This window comes from Lithobates pipiens, unplaced genomic scaffold (assembly GCF_037356315.1).
Source record: "Lithobates pipiens isolate NorthernLeopardFrog02 unplaced genomic scaffold, aLitPip1_a1.2 Scaffold_59, whole genome shotgun sequence".
Lineage (NCBI taxonomy): Eukaryota > Metazoa > Chordata > Amphibia > Anura > Ranidae > Lithobates > Lithobates pipiens.
Genome location: NW_027507880.1, coordinates 844,245 through 867,639, shown reverse-complemented (window position 1 = coordinate 867,639; position 23,395 = coordinate 844,245). Strand labels below are relative to the sequence as shown.

The window sequence follows — 23,395 nt, the reverse complement described above, 5'->3', positions numbered from 1 at the left end:
CCTATTACTGTACCACTGATACCAGTCCTGAAAAGAACCTTTGTGGAACTAATAATAACAGCAAGTCTTTAAAATTACCCTCACTGCCTGACAACACTGCTTCCTTCCTGTCCCTATACAAATTGGCAAAAAAAGAGAACGATTAGTGGTTACTGGAACAGCTCTTTTGTGGACCTTGATAGTAACAGCTAATGATGATGATGATGATGATGATGATGAAAGACTAATCTGGCTGTCCCTGTAGCATACACCGTCCTTTCCCTTTCTCTAAACTAACAAAAGACACTCAGGCTGCTGCAAGAATCAGCAGCACAGCAAACCTATCAACACCTAACACCTATACCAGTCCTGAAAAGAACTTTTGTGTACCAAATAGCTAGTGGTTTATCTCTCCCTACTCCACACAGGAACCTGTCCCTATCTTAACAGAAGAAAGAATGTAAAATGGCCACCGGATCGGGTGTATTTATAGGTTAGGGGGAATGTACAAGTGTCCATGTGCTGTCATGTCTCAATTGGCTGTCCTGTATCACATGATAAACGTGTCACCAAAGGTTAAAGTTCTTGTATACATTAAACACGTAAGTCCGCCGCGGCGAACGACGGAAAAAGGCGTTCGAACGTGCGGACCGCGAATGTCGGAAATTCGCCGCGAAACGACCGCCGGGCGAACCGTTCGGCCATCACTAGTCTCTGACCTTGACCCAAACACTAACCCTGGCACTGACCTAGATCAAATCTTGAGCAAGGTATTTTTCTTTTTAATACATTTTTATAATTTATTTATTTTAACCACTTGCTTACTGGGCACTTAAACCCCCTTCCTGCCCAGGACAATTTTAGCTTTCAGCGCTGTCACTCTTTGAATGACAATTGCACAGGTAATGCAACACAAATAGAGTGTCAGGTCACCTTGAGGGGAGGTGACAAGTGCACACCGTAGGGTTCCGGAGTGCACCGCAAGGTTGTGGACCCAACGGCTGACTGCTGCAGACGGGGGACAGATCCCACTGGGGATAGAGCGTGAGATTCCCTGGGGCGCGGAGTCTAAGAGCCAGCAGGTGTTCACCAGAGCCTCCAGTGGTGAGGATGGACTTGGCTGCAACTGGCTCCAGGTCGCGACCCCAGGGTCCCCCAGCTCACACCCACAGTAGGCAACAGGAGGATAGGGATGAGGGACAAAGCCAAGGTCGGGGCCACAAGCAGACAAGAATAGTCGGGTACACGCCAGAAGGTCAGGATCACAGGCAAACAAAGATAGTCAAGACACGCCAAAGTCGGTAACGGAAAACAGTAGCAGAGCACACGGCAGGCAAGCAGAAGCTAACAAACAAAGACTACACAATGGTTGATCAGCACTGAGGCCTGCAGTGCACAGGTTTATATAGGGCTCCCTGATAGGGCCTGGGGTGGAGCCATGCTTAGAGGAGAGGCTATAAAAACCACCAGGTGGAAGTAACTGGCTTCTTAGTCTGAAGACATGAGGGAAGGTAAGCAAACACAGGAAGATCACTGCATAACCATGACATAGAGCATTCTTTTGGTGGTATTTAATCACTGATGGGTTTTTTATATTTGCTAAAAAAACAAAAAAAGGCCGAACATTTTGAAAAAAAATTTTGTAGTTTCATAGTTGTTATAAAATTTTGCAAACAGGTAATTTTTCTCCTTCATTGATGTGTGCTGATGAGGCTGCACCGATGGGCACTCATAGGTTGTACTGATGGGCACTGATAAGGTGGTACTGATGGGTGGCACTGAAGGGCACCGAGGGGGGGCACTGATGGGCACTGGTTGGTGACACTGATAGGCAACACTGATAGGTGGCACTGGTGGGCACTGCTTAGCAGCAGTAAGTGTCCAATATACCTCTGACAGAAGCCGGAAATCTGATTTTTTTTACTCATCACGCTGTTAGCGTGAGGGGAAAAAAAAAGCTGATTATGATCTTCATGTGATCATCTGTCATTGGCTGACAGTTGATCATGTGGTAAGGGGCCGGGATCAGCCGCTTACTCTGATCTGTGATCAGTCAAGTCTCATTGACTTGCTGATCACAGAGTGAGCTGTGTGCGCCCCGCAGGCAGCTCATACATGGGAGGATGTACATGGATGCCCTCCCAGCAATTTAGGCCCACGCCGTAGCCGTCTTTCAGCTATAGCACGGGCATGTGGATGTTAATTTTTTTACAAACACTTTTTTTTCTTTCTTTCTGCAAGGAATGAGAAAGATACATTGTATCCTTCTTCTCCATCCACGGAAAGAAAAAAAACTCAGGGGCGGGCTTCACAGTGACTGATCAATGTGGTAGCCAATCGGAGGCTTAATATAGGGCCCAGGGTTCAAAGGGAGAGACGCATATATGCGGCCCCATGTAAAAATGCCCAGTGCAGTGAGGCCACATATGTGTGTTATGTCAGAATGAAGGGGTTAAAGGTCAGAATTGCAGCAGTGAATGGTGCATGTTTCTATTAATATATGTGGTGGTGGCTACCATGTGTGTGTAAAGGATTAACTGGTCAGCCTACAGACACTCTCAATCTGCTGGTACTTAGATTGGTGTCCTGCAAGCGGGAAATACTATTTGTACAGCGAGGCTGACAGTGTGTGTATGTCACACTAACCTTCCCTTGTTCTATCCAAAGCAAAAGCTTTTTTCCTGAAGTTGGGTTTTAGTTGCAGCAGAGTTTGGTGAGATACCATTAATGGAAGCTTTGGTTGAAAAACCGACCAGAGAAAAACGAGTCTTAATTTGTTCATGTACACAAACAATATGTTCCTTATTTACCTGAAGGCCCGCTGCTTCCACTTTCTCCTTTTGGACCTGTTGGTCCGGTGACCCCTTGTGTACCAGGTGCTCCTAAAAAGCCATGTAATACAGTGACCAAATGAATTAAAGATAGAACAGCATATAGAATTATATTTTGATACAACAAGGATGTACCTGTATATAAAGATTGCTAAAAGAGTATTTACTAAAAAATATCTTAAAAGCAAACTACAAGTTCCAGGACCTCATAGCAAAACTTTGGCTGCCCCTATCCAACCCCATCTCTAGTTTGGTGGCAGATCTAATGATAGCCATTTTTAAAACATTACTCCTAGAATAAGCCTCCCCTAAACATTGGGGCCTAAGGGCCTACTGTATATTGCAGACCTGGAAATTGCCTCCATTTATCATATTTCCTCTAATATGAGACCTCTCAAAATTTATGTAAGCCCTAAAAATTTACTTCTCCTTTGGCATGTTAAAAATGCAATTAAAAGTGTTTCATCTTGGGACTACAGAATGATTTGTTTCATTTTGTGGATAATAAGAGAGTGGGGAGGCTTGAATAGTTTATGAAAGACAGCTGGGTAGGACTGACACCATTCAGTCTACACATTTTCTGAATGTGGTCATCTACAGATATTGTTTTTGTGCTTGCACAGTCTTTGAAGGGAATACATTTGGGGAAATGTGTATGTATTGCAGAGATGTACTGCATGTGTTGTTTTTTTTTTGCAGTGAAATACACTTTAAATAAAGATGCCCCTATTTAGCATATTGTCCTTGAATATATTGTAGCTAAATGGGCAATATTGTAGACCTAAAATAGCCCCTATTTTCCATATAATCCATAATAATAGCTCTCATAAACACTAATGTTCAAGGGCCTATTTTGCACACCCAGCCCCTTTACCGTATTACTTCTAATATGAGCCTCCATACACTTAGGCCCCCTATATCTAAAACCTAGCCATACCAGTTCACATTCAGCTATGGTACATATATTCTTTTCTGTGGTTTAATTTAAAGTCATACAAATCATTCATGTAAGCACAGAGGGTTCACTTTAATTAAGTTCCCAGTTACCTGTTGCCCCGTTGGCTCCTCTTTCCCCTTTTGCTCCAGGGGGTCCGGCAACTCCTTGTAATCCAGGAGGGCCTAATCAGTCAAGAAAGAATAAAAGCTTTAGTTTAATCTGCTTAATTTTTGACTTCCCTGGTTCTTATTTCACCCTCAACCAGTTTCTAACAGGACCTGTACCTTCAAAACCCTCAAAAAAGTGTCAGGGCCGGGCTCAGCCCTTCCTTCTCAGAGCAGGCCACTCAGCTGTCTGTTGATTGCCAGCTCTAATCTTTTCCACAGTGACTCACCTGATGATGATATCCTGTTTGTCAGTCCTGCTGGTTACTTAAGCTGTTCAATTCAGTCCCTCTCTGTCTTCGCTTTGGTCAACACATCCAGAGACTCTCTCCTGTGTACCTGTTGAAGACTTGCTTGGCTGACGTCCCTTCTGGTTCCTGACCCTGCTAGCTGTTCCACTATGCTGATTCTTCGGTTTCCTGATTTACTGGCCTTTCCTGTAGTACACTGATCTCTGGCTCCCTGACATCCTGGCTTGTCTGACTATCCGTTTCCGGTTACCGAACTCTGGCTATGATTTCACTACGTTGTTCTGTTTATCTTTTACTTTTATTATTATTATACAAGTGTGATTTTTAACTACACTTCTGTCTTTTATATGTCTTGGTTGTACAGAGCTACCTAGGGTTAGGTAGACCCCTCCACTCACAGCAGCCAAGCTGTGTTTGGACTTGCAGGATCTGGATAATCGAACGGTTTCAGAAATCCTAACTCTGACCCAGCCAAATCAAGAAACAAGAACCCTCCTCACAGTAGGGGAGCTAACACCTGATTGGCCATGGGTTGTCTGTTGGGTTGAGTTGAGTCTGTCCTGCATGCCTACCTCTATAAAGTACTGGAAAAATGAACATTGTAATTCATCAGGAGCTTGCTCTAAACAAGGCAGATTGCTGGAATGTTCGGTCTGCTCCCACCAGCAGAATAGCACATAATGGTTTATTTTTGCCTTTCTCCCTTTTCATTTAATGGAAATCGGCCAAATTTCTTTTTTTTTTTTTCTTTGTTGTCCATTTGTAGATTTTGTTTCTGTATATATTCTATGCACTTCCTGTCTGAGAATATTAACTTAATAAATAATCGGCCTTCTGTGTAGTAAGAATCCATACTCCCAAAGATTTTTGTATTAAGTCACCAGTGCCTGTATGTACTTTCAATACAATAAAGGAGATTGTACAAATGTGCAAGACCAAAGGTACTACTAGAGTTCAGCTTTAACTGCTTTACTAATAAAAGCCTCAAAGTGTACAAACATGTGTGAGTCAGATCAGCTGGGCTCCTTCCCACCAGACAGCTCTCTATAGAGCAGCCTTTCTCAACCATTTCAACACAGAGGAACCCTTGATATAACTTTCTGGTCTCAGGGAACCCCTGCTAAAAATTACTATATCTACAACTCATGATACATTAGTGTAATGGTCAGTGGGAAGAATGCTGTTAACACTTGCAGATACTGGAAAGACTTGCCCCCTTACAAATAGCTAAAAAGATTAATGGTGGCATTGGGAACTTATCTAAGAGGCAGAAATTGCTAATTTCTCAAGGAACCCTGAGCAACCACTGGAGGAACCTTAGGGTTCCATAGAACCCTTGTTGAGAAACCCTGCTGTAGAGTCTCAGTCAGACGAAGTGTCTGAAAGCAAACATCTCCTGCTGTACTTCTTTTTTTTAAAGACCCATAGCGCTTTGCGTCATGAGTAAACACTGTTTTAGATATTATATATAAATAGTGAAATAAAGCTCAGATATAAAATTTGCTTTTAAAAATTGTAAACCAAAATTAGAAAAATGAAAACGAATTTGACCTAAAACCATTAACGATTAACCATTAACTATTACTAAATATCTTGTCATGTTTCATCTGTTTTCAACCAATGAAGACCACTACTACACCTTATAGCATGGAGTCAATTCTTCAATAGGCAGGAAATCTATTATGTTTTTTCTACATTTCAGAGATTTCAGAGATTACCTGAAGCTCCTCTGTCTCCTGTTTCTCCCTTTGGTCCTGCTGGCCCTTGCTCTCCTCTTGGTCCAGTGTGTCCAGTTTTTCCCGGTGGACCAAGCAGACCTAGTTATGGAATACATTTTAAGAGTTAAAAGCTGATCTCTCATCAGATATATTGTTTCATGATAAGCAGGGGAATAACTACTGATCATGGGACACCAGAGCAAAATGTTCATGAGGCCCACCAGCAAAATTTTGATGGAACCCCCCCAGTGACATAATACACAAAATACATTTTTATGCACACAACACACATTTAATCTATTGTTTATTTTTTACAAAATAAAAGAGTAAATAGATACCAAACATGTCAAACCTAAAAACTATCAAACACAATGCCTCAGAAAGGGCAAAAAATGATGGAAGTCAAAATGATCAGTAGGTAACTACAACTCATGAGTTTATTAACCATTAATGAGGGACCTTGTGCACTCTATGCACTGCAAGAACATAACATAACTCTATAGCTGCCCAAATCACTAAAGCTTAGAGCCTGCTGAGCAAAATTGAAACAGTTTACCACTTTGTATGTACTGGACATGATCCAAAAAGGTTAAATTATGTTGTTGTTTTTTAAGAACTACAAACATCACTGATGTCATCATTGATGTCATCACTGACTGTGGAAACAGCTCTCAGTTTTTAACTGAGGAGACACTCTAGATTACTTTTTGTTCAGGAAGACTGCATTAGTCATACAGGGTAAATTTTATTGCTGGCCAGAATCTCTGAGGACAATAAACCTACACTATAAAGAGAGGTGGTCAAATTCTTCTTAGTGCACGACCTGCAAAGGGGTTCTTTGACAAGTAACAACAATTCTGAAGGCTCTTCCTGTACTATTGACATCAGCTCTTCTTGATTGTAAATTGCTGTTGTTAAGTACAAGCCTGCTAAATAACATGTTGGTATAATACTGGGGGGGGGTTACCAGACCTCCATAAACCAACTGGTGAAGTATTGGGCTACAGATCTTTCACTAGATACACAGCCCATTCACTAGATACACACACGTAAGTTAAAAAAAAAGTTTTACCTGGTTCACCCCTTTCCCCCTGTGCTCCATTAGCCCCATTAATGCCTGGTAGACCGTTCTTCCCGGGAGCTCCACATGTGATGATGGAGTAGGCATTCTCATCTGGGTTTTGGCATATCTGTGTTCCTGGAGTCACTAATGCCACATGGAGCAAAAGTAGACCAAGAACCTTCACAGTTGACATATTCCAAATATAGCTGATCTGTAGAGGGAAAAAAAACATTTGCATTGTTTGATCATCTCCCTTGTTTATTGTTATATTGCACCTTTTAATTTGCTGACAAAAATATTTTTGGTATATCAAAGGATTTTGTATATTGGTATGGATATCTTTTAATGATATGTATATTGAATAAAATGTAATACTTTTTAAAGAAAGGTTTACTTTTTTGTATGACATGTTTCTCTAAAGTCCCATGGGAAATGTGTTTGTCTGAGTGTACTTACAATGATTTTAGGGACTGAAATATCCCTGTTTTATGCACATAAGCCACATTTTATACTAGGTGTAGAAACACTTCTGCTGATGTATTTGAAACAGACCTTCCACTTCATTGGCAAGGTCTACTTATTTGAATATATATATATATATATATATATATATATATATATATATATATATATATATATATATATATATATATATATATATATATATATATATATATATATATATATATATATATATATATATATAAATTGGAGATGCAATCTCAATCTTTGCAATATTTCTTTCATGTCAAATTTTCATGCATATTACAAGCAGAAAAGTGACTGCATAGTTTCGAACATACCCATGTTCTTCATCAAGCTGTATGTGATGTCATCACTGACTGTAGAAACTTCACGCTGGACCTCATGCAACTTGGATTCTGTGCCCCTCCACTCTTCCTCCAGACTCTGGGACCTTGATTTTTAAATCAAATGCAACACAGTCCATGATTTGGGGAGTCATGTCATCTGGTGTTGTTCCATTATGTTTTATCAAGTCCAAAGTCAGCGCAGCCCTCTACCAGGAAATTCTAGAGCACATCACGATTCCCCCTGCTGACCAGCTTTATGGAGATGATAATTTCATTTTCCAGCAGGACTTGGCACCTGCCCACACTGCCAAAAGTACCAATAACTGGTTTAATGATCATGGTACCACTGTGCTTGATTGGCCAGAAAACTCACCTAACTTTAAAGCACATATAGAATCTGTGGTGTATTGTCAAGAGGAAGATGAGAGACACCAGACCCAACAATTCAGACGAGCTGAATGCCACTATCATAGAAACCTGGGCTTCCATAACACCTCAACATTGATCACCTCCATGCCTCCATGCCATGCATTGATGCAGTAGTTCATGCAAAAGGAGTCACAACCAATTATTGAGTGTATACTATACTGTACATGGACATACTTTTCAGTAAGCAAACATTTCTGTATTAAGAATACTTAATTTTGGATTTTTAACTAGCTGTAAGCCATAATTATCAAAATTAAAAGAAAGACATGCTGGAAATATATCACTTTGTGTGATAGACCCCTTTCACATTGAGCCGCCCTGGGCATCGGCGGTAAAGCAGCGCTATTTACCGTAGTTTCAGCAGCGGTAAAGGGGTTACATGCCGCTGCAGCCACACTTTGCTGGCGGTATAGCGGTGCTACCCCATTGTTTTAAATGAGCAAAAGTGATGCAAAGAAGATGCTGGCAGGACTTTTTGTGACGCCCTGCCAGCACAGCGCCCCTACTATAGAGTTGTTATGTTATGTTCTTGCAGTGCATGGAGTGCACTTGAGCTTTCATACTGGGTTTGCAGCTAAGGCTTTTTTTAGGCGCTATGCAGGTGCTATTTTTTAGCGCTGTAGCACCTGAAAAACACCTCCAGTGTGAAAGGGGTCTAATGCATCTATATAAAATATATGAGTTTCACGTTTTGAATTGAATTACTGAAATAAATTAACTTTTTAATGATATTCTGATTTTATGAGATTAACCTGTGTATCTATCTATCTATCTATCTATCTATCTATCTATCTATCTATCTATCTATCTATCTATCTATCTATCTATCTATCTATCTATCTCTGTCTGTCTCTATCTCTTGCTCTCTCTAGCGATCTATATATATATATAGATCGCTAGAGAGAGAGAAAGAGATGCAGGTATATATATATGGATATGAAAAGTCTACACTACCATGTTAAAATGTCAGGTTTCTGTGATATTAAAAAATAAGACACAGGGGGTTATTTACAAAAGGCAAAGCCACGTTGCACTGCAAATGCACTTGGAAGTGCAGTCGCTCTAAATCTAATGCCGCGTACACACGAGCGGACTGTATGGCGTACTTAGTCCGTCATACAATCCGACGGACAGTCCGTCATACTTTCGACTGAACGGACTTGACCACACACGGATACCCAAGCAGTCCGTCAAAAGCTTGCGCGATGACGTGTACAGCACGTACGAAAGGGACTAGAAATAGGAAGTCCAATACACAGCAAAGCACCTTTCCGCCGTGTAAATCCTTTCTGGGCATGCGCCATTCTTAGTCCGTCGAACTAGCCTACTGACGAGCGGATTGTCCTCTGAAACCAAAGTACGACGGACAGAATTTAGAAAAATCCGAAATACTTGGTACGCCGGACTGCACGCTGAAAAAGTCCGCTGAAGCCCACACACGAGCGGACTGTCCGCTGAAATGTGTTTCGACGGACTAAGTACGCCATACAGTCCGCCCGTGTGTATGCGGCATTAGGGGTAGATGTGAAATGTGTGGAAGCTCTGCTGATTTTATCATCCAATCATGTGCAGGCTAAAATGCTGTTTTTTATTTTCCTTGTATGTCCCCCTCGGATCTGCAGCGACTTTCCTTCCAAGTGCACTTGCAGTGCAAAGTGGATTTTCTTTTAGTAAATAACCCCCACTGCACTGAACTTTTTCCACCTTTAATGTGACCTATAAACTGTACAACTCATCAAGTACCTTGGCATTAATTTAACTGCTACATATGATTCCTTATACGTAGCAAACTTTGTTTCTCTGATTGCGGAAACACATAGTTTGCTCCGAAGCTGGTCGACTTGCCCGCTATCCCTCCTGGGTAGGATTAATGTACTAAAAATGCCCATACTCCCTAAGTTTTTATATCTCTTTGAAACGTTACCAATTGCTATACCCATGCCTCAGCTTAGAAATATTCAACGGGCCTTCACCAAATTCATATGGGGAAATAAAATGCACAGAATCGCCCAGACCGTGGTCTTTGCTCCACGATCCCAAGGGGGGTTGGGAGCCCCTGATATATTGAAGTATTTCTATGCGACTCACCTCCTGCCGGCTATCTCCTGGTCGTCGTATTTCGCTTCCAGTAGATGGTCGGAACTAGAGATGAGCGTTGTCAGTCCGGTTCACCCATGCTCTATGCTGTGGTCAGATTTGCCCTCATCTATGGTCCAGCTTAGACGCATACTTCTTGGGCCGATGCTATTTTCTTTATCCATATGGAAAAAATGTCACAAGAGGTTCTCTCTCTCTTCTCCATGCTCACCTTTGCTGAATGTTATTTTCAACCCAGACCTTCCAGACAGCCTTTCCCTGAAGAACATGTTCCCCTGGTTTAGTTCGGGTATCTTCCAACTTCGCCACTTGGTACATCCGATATCCCGTAAATTCCTATCCTTTCTAGAGCTTCAGAATAAGTATGATATCCCGAACCAACTTCTTTTCTCATATCTTCAATTCAAACACTATTTTCATTCCAGATCCCCAGATCTGGCTTTGGTCAACCCTAGTACCTTTGAAACCTTATGCTCCCAGGGTCCTTGCCAGAAGGGTCTAATATCCTCCATATATAGCATACTTCATAACTCAACCACCCCCAACACGGACACTCACCTCTATATGAGAAGATGGTCCTCTGTTTTACAGTCTCCCTTAACTATCTCTCAATGGCAGGATATCTGGATGTCTACCTCCAAAGTCTCTAGGTGTGTGGAGCAGAGAGAGACGGCTTATAAGATACTGATGTTCTGGTACAAGACTCCTGAAATGTTGCATAAATACGATCCCTCTATATCTAAGCTGTGTTGGAGATGTCTGCGACATGAGGGCACTCATTATCATATTTTTTGGAGTTACCCTATGATTGTACCCTTTTGGTCTATGGTCCAATCCCTGCTCCATACTGTGCTGGGGATTGATATCCCTTTGGATCCTAGGCATTATTTATTGGGCTTGCCGGTGGCAACACTATCTAAAAGCGCTAAGAAGCTGACAGCTTATGTCCTTCTAGCTGCCAAAAGAGTGATTCCTGCGCTTTGGCTGTCCTCCTCCCCACCCACTCACTCGCAATTGATATCCGCGGTGGCAAACATACGCAGAATGGAACATATGACTGCCTTGGCACAGGACTCCCTACCTAAATTTTTTAAAATATGGGATAGATGGGACAACTCCATACTGAACCCTGAGGCAACACCCTACTGTATGGATGTGAGCCCCCGAGTCAGCCTCCCTGAGGCTTCCCCCCGGGATCCTATCCCTGCATCACCTATATAGTTTACGGCATTTGGTTTACTTATGCATCTTTACTTGCAGACCTGTGGTGTATCCTTTTTCCTTTCCCCCCTATGTTTTATATCAAGATATCAACATTTGATGTCCCGCCTGCGGCGGTGTTTGCTGTTACATTTGCAATGTTAATTTTGTCTGTATGTATTGAAAGCAATCTTATTTTTGTTCTGTAAATGAAAATTTTTTCTCAATAAATATACATTTAAAAAAAAACAAAAAAAACTGTACAACTCCGTTGAACAATAAACTGAAATCTTTTTGGTGGAGGGAAGTAAAACTAAAAAACGAAAAGCACATCACAGAAATCTGACATTTTAACAGGGGTGTGTAGACTTTCTATATCCACTGTATATATATATATATATATATATATATATATATATATATATATATATATATATATATATATATATATATATATATATATATATATATATATATATATATATATATATATATATATATATATATATATAGTTTACTAACCTCCATACTAGTTTTTGATTTTCAGGTCTCAGTGAGCCCCTATTAAAATAATATATTAGGGGTCAATTGAAAGAATACCTCTTACATTGGAAGTCAGTGGAAAGAATACCCCTTACCTTAGTGATCATTGTGAAGAACACCCCATACATTGGTGGTCAGTGGGAAGAATGCTCTTTACATTGGTGGTCAGTGGGAAGAATGCTGTTTACATTGGTGGTCAGTGGGAAGAATGCTCTTTACATTGGTGATCAGTGGGAAGAATGCTTCTTACATTGGTGGTCAGATGGAAGAATATGCCTTATATTATTGGTGGTCAGAATGCCACACGTACCCAGGGCCGGATTAACATAGGGGCTATTGGAGCTGCAGCTCCAGGCCCCTTTCTCAAGATAGGCCCCTTTGCCCAAAAAAAAAAAAAGATTGACTTTGAGGATTGTAGCTCGGCGATCAGGAGTCACAGAGACCCCACATTTGGCTAAAGACCCACTACAGCCCTGGTTAAAATATGGAGCTGCTATCATCTATGGTTCCGGAGATACAGGGCTGCTTGCGCAGCCTGTCAGAAGCTACATACAGAGCGGCCAGTTTAAATACAAGCTGGAACACTCTGCAGCAGACTGAGAGGATGAGCTCACAGTGCTTATAATAATTATTTGTATATTACTTATGATAATTAACCCCTTGTCACCCAGGCCTATTCTGAGACTTCTATGCTACATGTAAAAATCATAATTTTTTTTATGCTAGAAAATTACTCAGAACCCTCAAGCATTATATATTGTTTTAGCAGACACCCTATGGAATAAAATGGTGGTCTTTGCAACTTTTTATGTTACACAATATTTTTCAAGTGTTTTTTTTTGGAAAGAAACTGTTTCATTCATTAAAAAAAAAAACACTAAAGTTAGCACAATTTTTTGTGTACTAAGCGATGCTTTACATTTTTTTACAGGTTACATGTTTAGAGTTACAGAGGAGGTCTAGTGCTAGAATTATTGCTTTCGCTCTAACGATCGTGGCGTATGTAACCTGTGTGTATCTGGCTCTGATACTAACCAGTGCCTACCCAGGGACTGACTAGTATCTCTCCCCAGCCTGTCCCCACACACCCTCTCACCTGCTGACCTGTGAATGAGGCAATCACTCCCACAGTGTTATTGTGTTCTGCCAGTGAATACAATGATTAGTGCTGCTAACTATAGCTGGCAGCACTGATTGTTTTGGGGAAAACCTGACAGGCTGGTTGTACTCAAGTCAGTTAATAGGTTGACTTGTGTAAAACCAGCTACCCCATACATAGATCGACTATGGCTAGTCTCTGCTTAATTGGTGTAATTTCAATCCATGTATGGCCCGCTTAACCACTACGCAGTCCCTAAACATCCTTCCACAAACCTTTACATTTTTCCTTCCCAGATTACTTCATCCTCCTCTCCTATACATAGTGCCCACTGTCATACCCTCCACACTTCTCTCCTATACATAGTGCCCACTGTCATACCCTCCACACTTCTCTCCTATAGATAGTGCCCACTGTCATACCCTCCACACTCCTCTCCTGTACATACTACTCACTGTCATACCCTCCATACTCCTCTCCTATACATAGTGCCCACCGTCATACCCTCCCTCCACACTCCTCTCCTGTAATTACTGCTTACTGTCCTACTCTCCACACTTCTCTCCTGTACATAGTGCCCACTGTCATACCCTCAACACTCCTGTACACATTGCTCACTGTCATACCCTTCTTCTCTTATACATAGTGCCCATTGTCATACCCTCTACACTCCTCTGCTGTTCATACTGCCCACTGTCATACCCTTCACACTCCTCTACTGTACATAGTGCCTTCTGTCATACCCTCTGCACTCCTCTCGTGTACATAGTGCCCACTGTTAGACCCTCCACATTCCTCTCCCTCACCTTCACATACTTCCCACTTTTATACCATCCATACTCCTCCCCTATGCCTCTTACCCACAAAAACTGTTCTTTAAAATTGTACAGAATATCCTCAATGTTACCAGCTCTAGAATGGGCACTTTTGTCAGTTCAACTAAAGGAAATCTCACAGTCCTCATATTTGTTCTGCCCCATTATTAGTACTTATTTAATTTTGTAATTACTATTGTGATGTATAGAGGAACACGGGGGATGTCAGCTACTCTAAATACAGCACTTGTAAAAAAAGCGTCCCTGAAATTATTTTTGAAATGTTGACAACTATGCACTTAGGCACTGCCCAAGGGCCACAGGGTCAGTAGGGGGCCACATGAGAGGCTCCTGTGATATTAAAGCTGTAATAAACTTTTCTAACATTACTATTTTTAGAGGCCCTGGGGTAGGTTATGCCATAATGTACAAGTATGCCCAGCATATTAGCACATTAGGGTACACTTAAATTGTCAGACTGAGTCCTCCAGTGCTGTGCTGTGATCAATCCGGCGGGGCCCGGGCACTTCCATCTTCACCCGGTCTTCCTTCTGGGTTCTGTGTCTTCGGTCACTTGCCTTGGCCAGGCTGCATTGATGTCATTCCCACACATGCTCATGTGCATCCTCTTTCTCTCATTCCCCTCTTTCTCTCTCATCCTCCCTCCCTTACCCCTCACACCTCTTTCATCCCCTTTCTCTCTCTCTTTCTCTCTCTCTCTCTCTCTCTTTCTCTCTCTCTCATCCTCCCTCTCTCTCTTTAATTTAATTTGTTATAACAAAAAATAGTTAGCATTTTTATTTATTTATAAAAGGCCCCGCCAAAATCCTCAGCACCAGGTCCATGATGTTCTTAATCTGGCCCTGCACGTACCAACAGCTAAAAAGATGATATGCCGCTAAATCTGCCAAATAACCTTGAACTTCCTACGGTAACGCGTAGGAACCCGGAAGTGACGTTCGTATCCGGTTTTGCTTGCTGTCTGTCAAATGTGCTTACTTTTGCTTCACTTGTGAGTAGTTTTAAATTCTTTAAATAAATTGTTATATTTTAAAAACAACTACACTATGGCGGTTTTCTCTGATCTATTCCCCTGAGTCTACCCACCATCCATGAGGAAGCTAAAGAAGTCTCCCAAAGAAATTTGTTTATACAGCCATCCCTGCAATCATCTTGGTGTCCATTGCTAATTTTGCTGTGTTACCCACAGCAGTGAGGTAATTGCATAGCATTAACACTACCTGCACGGATCACCACGGATGGATTTATTACCCAGCACGTTGCACGTTTAATTCAGTGTGTCTACCGAATTGCACGTTTTGATTAGTGTCCATTACTAATTTTGCTGTGTTACCCACAGCAGTGAGGTAATTGCATAGCATTAACACTACCTGCACGGAGCACCACGGATGGATTTATTACCCAGCACGTTGCACGTTTAATTTAGTGTGCCTACCGAATTGCACGTTTTGATCTGATTGTGTATGGGACATTTTATATAAATCACAATTGTCACTTGGATTTAAAATTTGTCTATTTTTCTTTGCTCATATATATTTTTGGCTTCATTTTTTACACGTTTAATACGTTCACACATCCTATATTTTGATATATACGGTAAATTCATGTTTTTTGCACATAGAGTCACTTTATGGTTTTTGCACTAGGTAATCACCGTATGGTTTATTGCAATTCCACTTTAGTTCATTGTTATATATGTACAGTGTTATTCTCTGATTTATTTATGCACGGTTGCACTTTATACAGCTCTATAATTGTACATTATTAGTTTTATTGTGGCTATTTGAATGTTTTGTAATTAGCGCATCACATCTTTATTCATCTACATATATATATATATATATATATATATATATATATATATATATATATATATATATATATATATATATATGAAAATACTTTTTGACTTGTTTCATACTATTGTCACAAATAATGTTTACTAACCATTCTACCTCCACAAGTCAATGGCCTCATTCAAAGTCCCACATTCCTTTCTTATTTACCTGAATCAGGGATGGAGGTACATTTATTGTGCCTCATTTAACTCCTTCAGATCTGTGCTATAGCCGAATGATGGCTACTAGGGATGAGCCGAACACCCCCCGGTTCGGTTCGCACCAGAACTTGCGAACGACCCCCGCGTTCGGTACGAACGTTAGAACCCCATTGAAGTCTATGGGACTCGAACGTTCGAATTGAAAAATGCTAATTTTAACGGCTAATATGCAAGATAGTGTGCTAAAAAGGGTTTGGCGACCTGCCTCCTGCCTCAGGGGACATGGGTCACTGCAAAAAAAAGTTTTAAAAACTACCGTTTTGGCGGGAGCACTGATTTTAATGACGATTAAAGTGAAAAAAAAAAGTGAAATATTCCTTTAAATATGGTGCCTGGGGGGTGTCTATAGTATGCCTGTGAAGTGCCACGTGTTTCCCGTGTTTAGAACAGTCCCTGCACAAAATGACATTAAACGGAAATAACACCATTTAAAACTGCTTGCGGTTTTAATGTTATATCTGGTTCCTGCAATATGGTTGAAAATCATTCAGAAAAATGGCATGGGTAGCCCTCCCTGCCCATTACCAGCCTATTTGGGTCTTGTACGCATATTAAGGGGAACCCCGTACCCATATTAAAAAAAGGAAATGCGTGTGGCCCCCAGGCCCTATATACTCAGAACAGCAGTATACAGGCGGTGCAAACAAGACAGGGACTGTGTAGGTTTGTTGTGTTAAGTTGAATCTGTTTGTCATTTTCAACCGGTACATTTTTAAAGTGTAGCTCCAGTCAAAAAAAATATCTTTAAGCTTTTTGGAAAACATAGGGAAGGGTTATCACCCCTGTATAATTTGTTTTGTCGTCCATCTTTTTTCATCTCACTTGCTGCTGTCTCCTTGCGTTTGCAAGTAGGAGATGTTTGTAAGTTGGATGTTTGAAAGTAGGGGCCTGCCCTATATTATAGCGGTATGTACTGGGTACAGAGCACGCAGACAGCACGCACTAACACTACTGACTGCAAGCTCTATTATTAACCACTTGTTAGCCCAATGTTTGCATAAAGTGAAAGATGAAGTTATGCTGAGTAAATAGATATCAAACATGTCACTCTTCAAAATTGCACATGCCCGTGGAATGGCGCCAAACGTCGCTACTTAAAAAATCCCCATAGGCGACGCTTTAAATATTTTTTTACTGGTTACATGTTTTGAGTTGCAGAGGAGGTCTAGGACTAGAATTATTGCTCTCGCTCTAACATTCTCGGCGATACCTCACATGTGTGGCACATGCGAGCACATGGGGACATGGGCGCTTTAATTTTTATTTTATTTTTTTATTGTTCATTTTACTTTATTTATTTTAGTTTGACATTTTTTTTCCCAAAAATATATTTTTGATCACTTTTATTCCTATTACAAGAAATGTAAACATCCCTTGTAATAGGAATATGGGGTGACAGGTCCTCTTTACAGTGAAATCTGGGGGGTCAATATGACCCCACATCTCACCTCTAGGCTGGGAAGCCTGAAATAAAAAATTAAAAAATTAAAAAAAAGATTCTGGCTTTGATCGTACTGGCGAGTTGGTAGAAGCACCGGAGGGCCGTGAGGGGTGGGGGGCGTCTATGGCTGGGTACTTCAGGGTATCACCGAGTATGGCTGGGTATCTCTGAGTATGGCTGGGTATGGCAATTTATGGCAGGGTATTACAGAGTATTGGCGGGGTATTGGCGGGGTACTACAGAGTAATAGTAGGGTACTGCAGAGTAATGGCGGGTACTGCAGAGTATTGGGGGGTACTGCAGAGTATTGGGGGGTACTGCAGAGTATTGGGGGGTACTGCAGAGTAATGGCGGGGTACTGCAGAGTAATGGCAGGGTACTGCAGAGTAATGGCAGGGTACTGCAGGGTAATGGCAGGGTACTGCAGAGTAATGGCAGGGTACTGCAGAGTAATGGCAGGGTACTGCAGAGTAATGGCAGGGTACTGCAGAGTAATGGCAGGGTACTGCACTGCAGAGTAATGGCAGGGTACTGCACTGCAGAGTAATGGCGGGGTACTGCACTGCAGAGTAATGGCGGGGTACTGCACTGCAGAGTAATGGCGGGGTACTGCACTGCAGAGTAATGGCGGGGTACTGCACTGCAGAGTAATGGCGGGGTACTGCACTGCAGAGTAATGGCGGGGTACTGCAGAGTGATGGAGGGGTACTGCAGAGTAATGGCAGGGTACTGCAGAGTATGCACTGGTATTGCAGAGTATTGGCAGGGAATTGAGGGGTTAAATTCGGTGAGCAGCGATGTGGGCACTGCAGATGCAGCCCACATCGCTGCTGACACCGATCTCTTTCCCCTCCGCTGTACCGATCGGTACAGAAAGGGGAGGGAGGAACAGGCGTCATAACATGACGCCGGTTTGTTTCCAAGTGATCACTCCGTCATTTGATGGAGCAATCACGTGGTAAACGGCCGCTATGAGCGGCCGTTTACCGTGATGCGCCGGGTCCTATGGACCCGGCGGTCACGGATGCTCTCGAGTGCGCACACCTCGGGGCACGCGAGAGCAGAATTCTGGGAGGCTGTTAATTAACGGCCTCTCTGAGTTAAACAACCGCCCTGAAGCCGTTAATCGGCAATGGGCAGTTGTTAAGTGGTTAAAGCTAGATCACTAGCTATATAGGTGAGGTGAATATAGTGGTGTATACTGCGGTCAGGGCACAGACAACAACCACTACACAGCAGCAAGATAGGAAATCAGCCAAAAACGATTGGTGTGTACTGTGTTGAAGGTACACAGAACACCCACTGCTTCAGATGCAAAGTAACACACTACAGGAGGCGGCCTTAAAGGCGGCCTTATATAGTGTGGGGCGTGCACTACACAGTCTGAGCTATGATTGGCCACAGGCATCCTGCCTGTGGCCAATCATGGCTCTCCTCGCTGCCGGCGCTGCGATTGGCCAAGCATGCGGGGTCACAGTGCATGCTTGGCCAATCATCGGACAGCAATGCACTGCGCCAACGCAGTGCATTGTGGTCCGCGCGCGCGTCACTCGAATTTTGACGCGAACGGCCAAAACGTTCGGAATTCGCCGAACGCCCGAACAGCCAATGTTCGAGTCGAACGTACGTTCGACTCGAACACGAAGCTCATCCCTAATGGCTACAGTGCGGATCTGCTTTGCCGGGGGGCTGTGAATAGACGTCCTACCCTTTGCACGCTCCCTGTGTGCCCCCTGCAGAGCACGCGCAGCACTTGCTGTGATCACCGAGTCAATGAGACCGATCACAGCCCCTTACAACGTGATCAGCTGTCAGCCAATGACAGCTGATCACGTGATGTAAACAGAAGATAAGTAATCCTCTTTTTTTTCTCCTCACGCTAACAGCTTGAGGAGAAAAAAAAGCCACTCACCAGCTTCAGTGCAAGGGACATCAGTCCCGAAGAGGAAGAGGGGAAGTTGTCTCATCTGTGCCCACCAATACCACCTTCCAGTGCCACCTGCCAGTGACCACACAGTGCCATGAATGAGCGCATAAGTGCCAGAAATCAGTGCCACCTATCAATGCCCACGAGTGCCAATCAGTGGTGCCAATCAGTGCCTTATCAGTCCCACCTAGCAGTGCTGCCTATCAGTGTCACCTACCAGTGCCGATCAGTGCCCATCACTGCCACCTATCAGTGCCCATCAGTGCCACCTATCAGTGCCACCTATTAGTGCCCTTCAGTGCCACCTATCAATGACCTTCAGTGCCGCCCATCAGTGCCACCCATCAGTGCCCCCCATCAGTGCCCACCAATGCCACCTATCAGTGCCCACCAGGAAGTATGTTCAAGAGTATGAAATTGATTGTGTTATTGTGTCTTGGTAATAAAGATCACACCCTTCTCCTGAAAAACCTCTGAGAACAACAAAGACGAAAATTGTTATCCTCCTTACATTGAATGGGTGGCATTATACTGTGAGTCAAATAAATCAGCATAGGTAAATAGATACATTCCAAACTACGTGGACACAGAATACATTATATATGAAATGACCAATAGGAGTCCATTCTGGGCTAAAAAAATAAATAAAAAAATAATTCCCAACCCTGCCTCTGCCCCCCTGTTAACCCATCCAACTAGACGTGTCCCCCCTTCTCTTGTTAAGCCAGATATACTCACCTAAGATCCCCCTCCAGGTTCCTCACCACTGCCTGTCCCAAAGGACTGCAAATCCAGCTTTGTAATGGAGTCCTAGATCACTGTTCCCCTACTATCCCCCTGTGGTGATTTTGCCCTTTTCTGGGTCTTGGGAGAAGTCCACCACTGGACAACCAATAGGAAGTGTTCATGTCATGAAGGCACAGGAGGACCAAAATGGGAAGGCAATGCATGACTGTGGCTTCAGGTAAGTAAATAAGGGCATTTACAGACAGAAGGAGTGGGAGGCAGGAGTGGGCAGTACCCCAGTATAAAATGTAAAAAAAAATAATTGTTACTTATAAATGGAAGGCCAGAGCCTAGGACAATGCATACAACCGCAGTAATTCAATTACATCAGATGCTTCCCTTCATATCAGAGGTTCCCCCTTCATATCAGAGGCCCCCCATTGCATTAGAGCCTCCCTACCATATAAAAGTCCCCTCTTCACCTTAGGGCCCCCCATAACAGAACCCCCCCAACAACGCAGTATCCCGACACAGAGCTCCCAGTCACACAGCTCCCATCACAGAGCCCTCAATCACCCAGCCCCTCTTGAAATCAGAGCCCTACGTATTGGCTCCAGCTGAGCAGCAGGAGGTGTAGCAGGTCCAGAGGAGGTGGAACGCCTTCTTGTCCTGAATCATGGGGGGGGCGGCCCTGCATGCCACCTGGCCTGGATCAGGGACGTGTATTGCTATGGAGCGGGCAATGGAGCGGACAAGCCATTTGCCATCACCATAGCAATCAGTGATGCCATGTGTCCTGGACTGTGTTGTCAGATAATCCGACTGTGTGTGGGCTCCATCGGACTGTTTCCGTCGGAATATACGACGGACAAAGTTTTAGAGCTGGGCTATAAACCTTTCCGACAACATGATCCGATCGGACTTTGTCCGATCGTTTGTAGAGAATTCCGATTGGACAAAGTGCCACGCATGCTCAGATCAAATTCCTAGACCAAAGCTATTGGCTACTAACCTAAACATAGTCCCGTCCTAACAAAATAACATCATCACGTTACGTACGATCGGATTTTCCGACAACTTTGCCCGACCGTGTGTATGCAACACAAGTTTCGGACAAAATCCGTCGGACAAGATCCGATGGATTTGGTTGCTGGAATGTCCGACCGTGTGTACGGGGGCTTATAGTTGTTTACAAGAAAATGTATTAATATGTTCTGGGGTGAAGGGTAAGCAGTGAGCAACAACATATTAATATAAATATCTATGCACAAAGTACTAGTGATTCACATATATTCCCACAATGTATAGTCCATGCAACATCACCCAGAGGGTTCCAATACACCAGTAGTTCTCAAAAAAAAGATGAAGCACACATATCTTGCCCTTTCACTTTATTCCTTAACACTAGGGATGAGCACAGGCTTGGTTTGAACTTAGGTTCAGATTGGACTCAGAAGCAAGCTGTTACTAAAATTAGCACCCAATCAGCCTCAGCCAGGGCATTTCTTGCAGCTGCATTTAACAAAGGGGTAGGGGCACTTACAACATCAATGACCTAATTACGCCACATGGCCATATTTGGACAATATCTTTTTCCAAATAAGACCATATGGCCATACTGTATAAGATCAATGATTTCACTTTATTTGCACTAACATCCACATTTTTAGGACAAGTCTTTGGGGTGTGTTCCCTTCTTCAAGGACCAAGCAGTTCACTGCTTGGACCTTGAAGAAGGAGGCACACCCTGAAAGCTTGTCCTGAAAATTTGGATGTTAGTGCAAATAAATAAATGTTCATGGACAGTACTCAATTGTCTCACATGTTGCAAGTGCACAGTGGGAAGAGTGTGCCTTATATTGGTGATCAGTGGGAAGAATGCTCATTACATTGGTGATCAGAGGGATGAATGCTTATTACATTGGTGATCATGGGGAATAATGCTTATTATATTGGTGATCAGAGGGGAAAATGTTCTTTACATTGGTGATCATCATCAGGATGAATGCTCCTTATATTGGTGATCAGAATGCCACACTCACCAATAACTAAAAAAAAAAATCATTGATATCATGCCACAGGCTCTGCAAAATGACATTGGACCTGGAACTATGCAGGCACTATCAGATGGAAGGTCAATCATCCACAGCTCAAGGAAACCCCAGTAACCTCTAGATACCTTACATTGGTGGTCAGTGAGAAGAATGCTCTTTACATTGATGGTCAGAATGACACACTTACCAACATCTAAAAAAGTTAATTGGTATCATACTGCTGATTCTGCCAAATGGCATTGGAAATGGTGGCATTGGACCTGGAACTATACATGCAAAATCAGGTGGAAGGTCAATTGGCCACAGCTCAAGAAAAACCCCTCCGCAATCACTGGAGGAACCCCGGTTGAGAACGACTGCTATATACAACTGCCATCAAAACAATCAGTATTCTGCATTACTAGAGGCGTAGTTTTTCAGATAGAGATTGCTGGGGGGGCCCTTTAATAGTTTGGCTATGGGCCCTCACCACAGATATTTACAGTCTTTGTCCTTGTGTAAGCTCCAACCAGATCAACTTCGAGCCAGGAAAAGGATATGTTGACTTTAAGCCCATTTCAAATGAACTCAACCATCTAAAAAATCAATAAACTGAAAAAATATAAATATAATTGAAATAGTACTCGATAGTATAATATTACTCACCGGCCAGTACTTAGAAATCTGAATCAAGTGTAGTGTAATAGATCCAAAATGCCTCTATATATACTGATACGGATATTGGCTTGCTTGCACAATTCAACTAAACAAAGGACAAATATGTACAAACTCAATATGCAAATATTTGTAAGGAAGTATGTGCTGCTGGAGTATGAAATTGATTGTGTTATTGTGCCATGGTAATAAACAACAACGAAGATGAAAAATGTTATGCTTCTTACATTGATTGGATGACATTATACTGGAAGTCAAATAAATCAGCATAGGTAAATAAATCTGGGTGGACACAGAATACATTATATGTGAAATGACCAATAGGAGCCAATTCTGGGCTAAAAAAAAATTCCCAACCCTGCTTCTCACCACCTTCTAACCCATCCAACTAGACATGTTCCCCCCTTCTCTTGTTAAGCCAGATATAGTCACCTAAGATCCCCCTTCAGGTTCCTCACCACTGCCTGTCCCAAAGGACTGCAAATCCAGCTTTGTAATGGAGTCCTATCACCCAGCCCCTCTTCAAATCAGAGCCCTACCTTTTGGCTCCAGCTGAGCAGCAGAGGGCAGGAGGT

General features: G+C 42.6%; 1 protein-coding gene across 1 annotated transcript in view; it reads right to left on the bottom strand.

Moving 5' to 3' along the window:
- Positions 1-22,893, bottom strand: part of LOC143958163 (uncharacterized) — a 56,667-nt gene extending 33,774 nt beyond the window's left edge. Inside the window, exons 1-5 of the mRNA XM_077467619.1 lie at positions 22,812-22,893; positions 6,953-7,154; positions 5,881-5,979; positions 3,858-3,929; positions 2,790-2,861 (exon numbers count right to left, since the gene is read on the bottom strand). Coding sequence (XP_077323745.1) covers positions 2,790-2,861; positions 3,858-3,929; positions 5,881-5,979; positions 6,953-7,136 — 427 coding nt within the window. The 5' untranslated portion in view covers positions 7,137-7,154; positions 22,812-22,893. The remainder of the gene's footprint in view (positions 1-2,789; positions 2,862-3,857; positions 3,930-5,880; positions 5,980-6,952; positions 7,155-22,811) is intronic.
- Between the last annotated feature and the right edge of the window lie 502 nt (positions 22,894-23,395).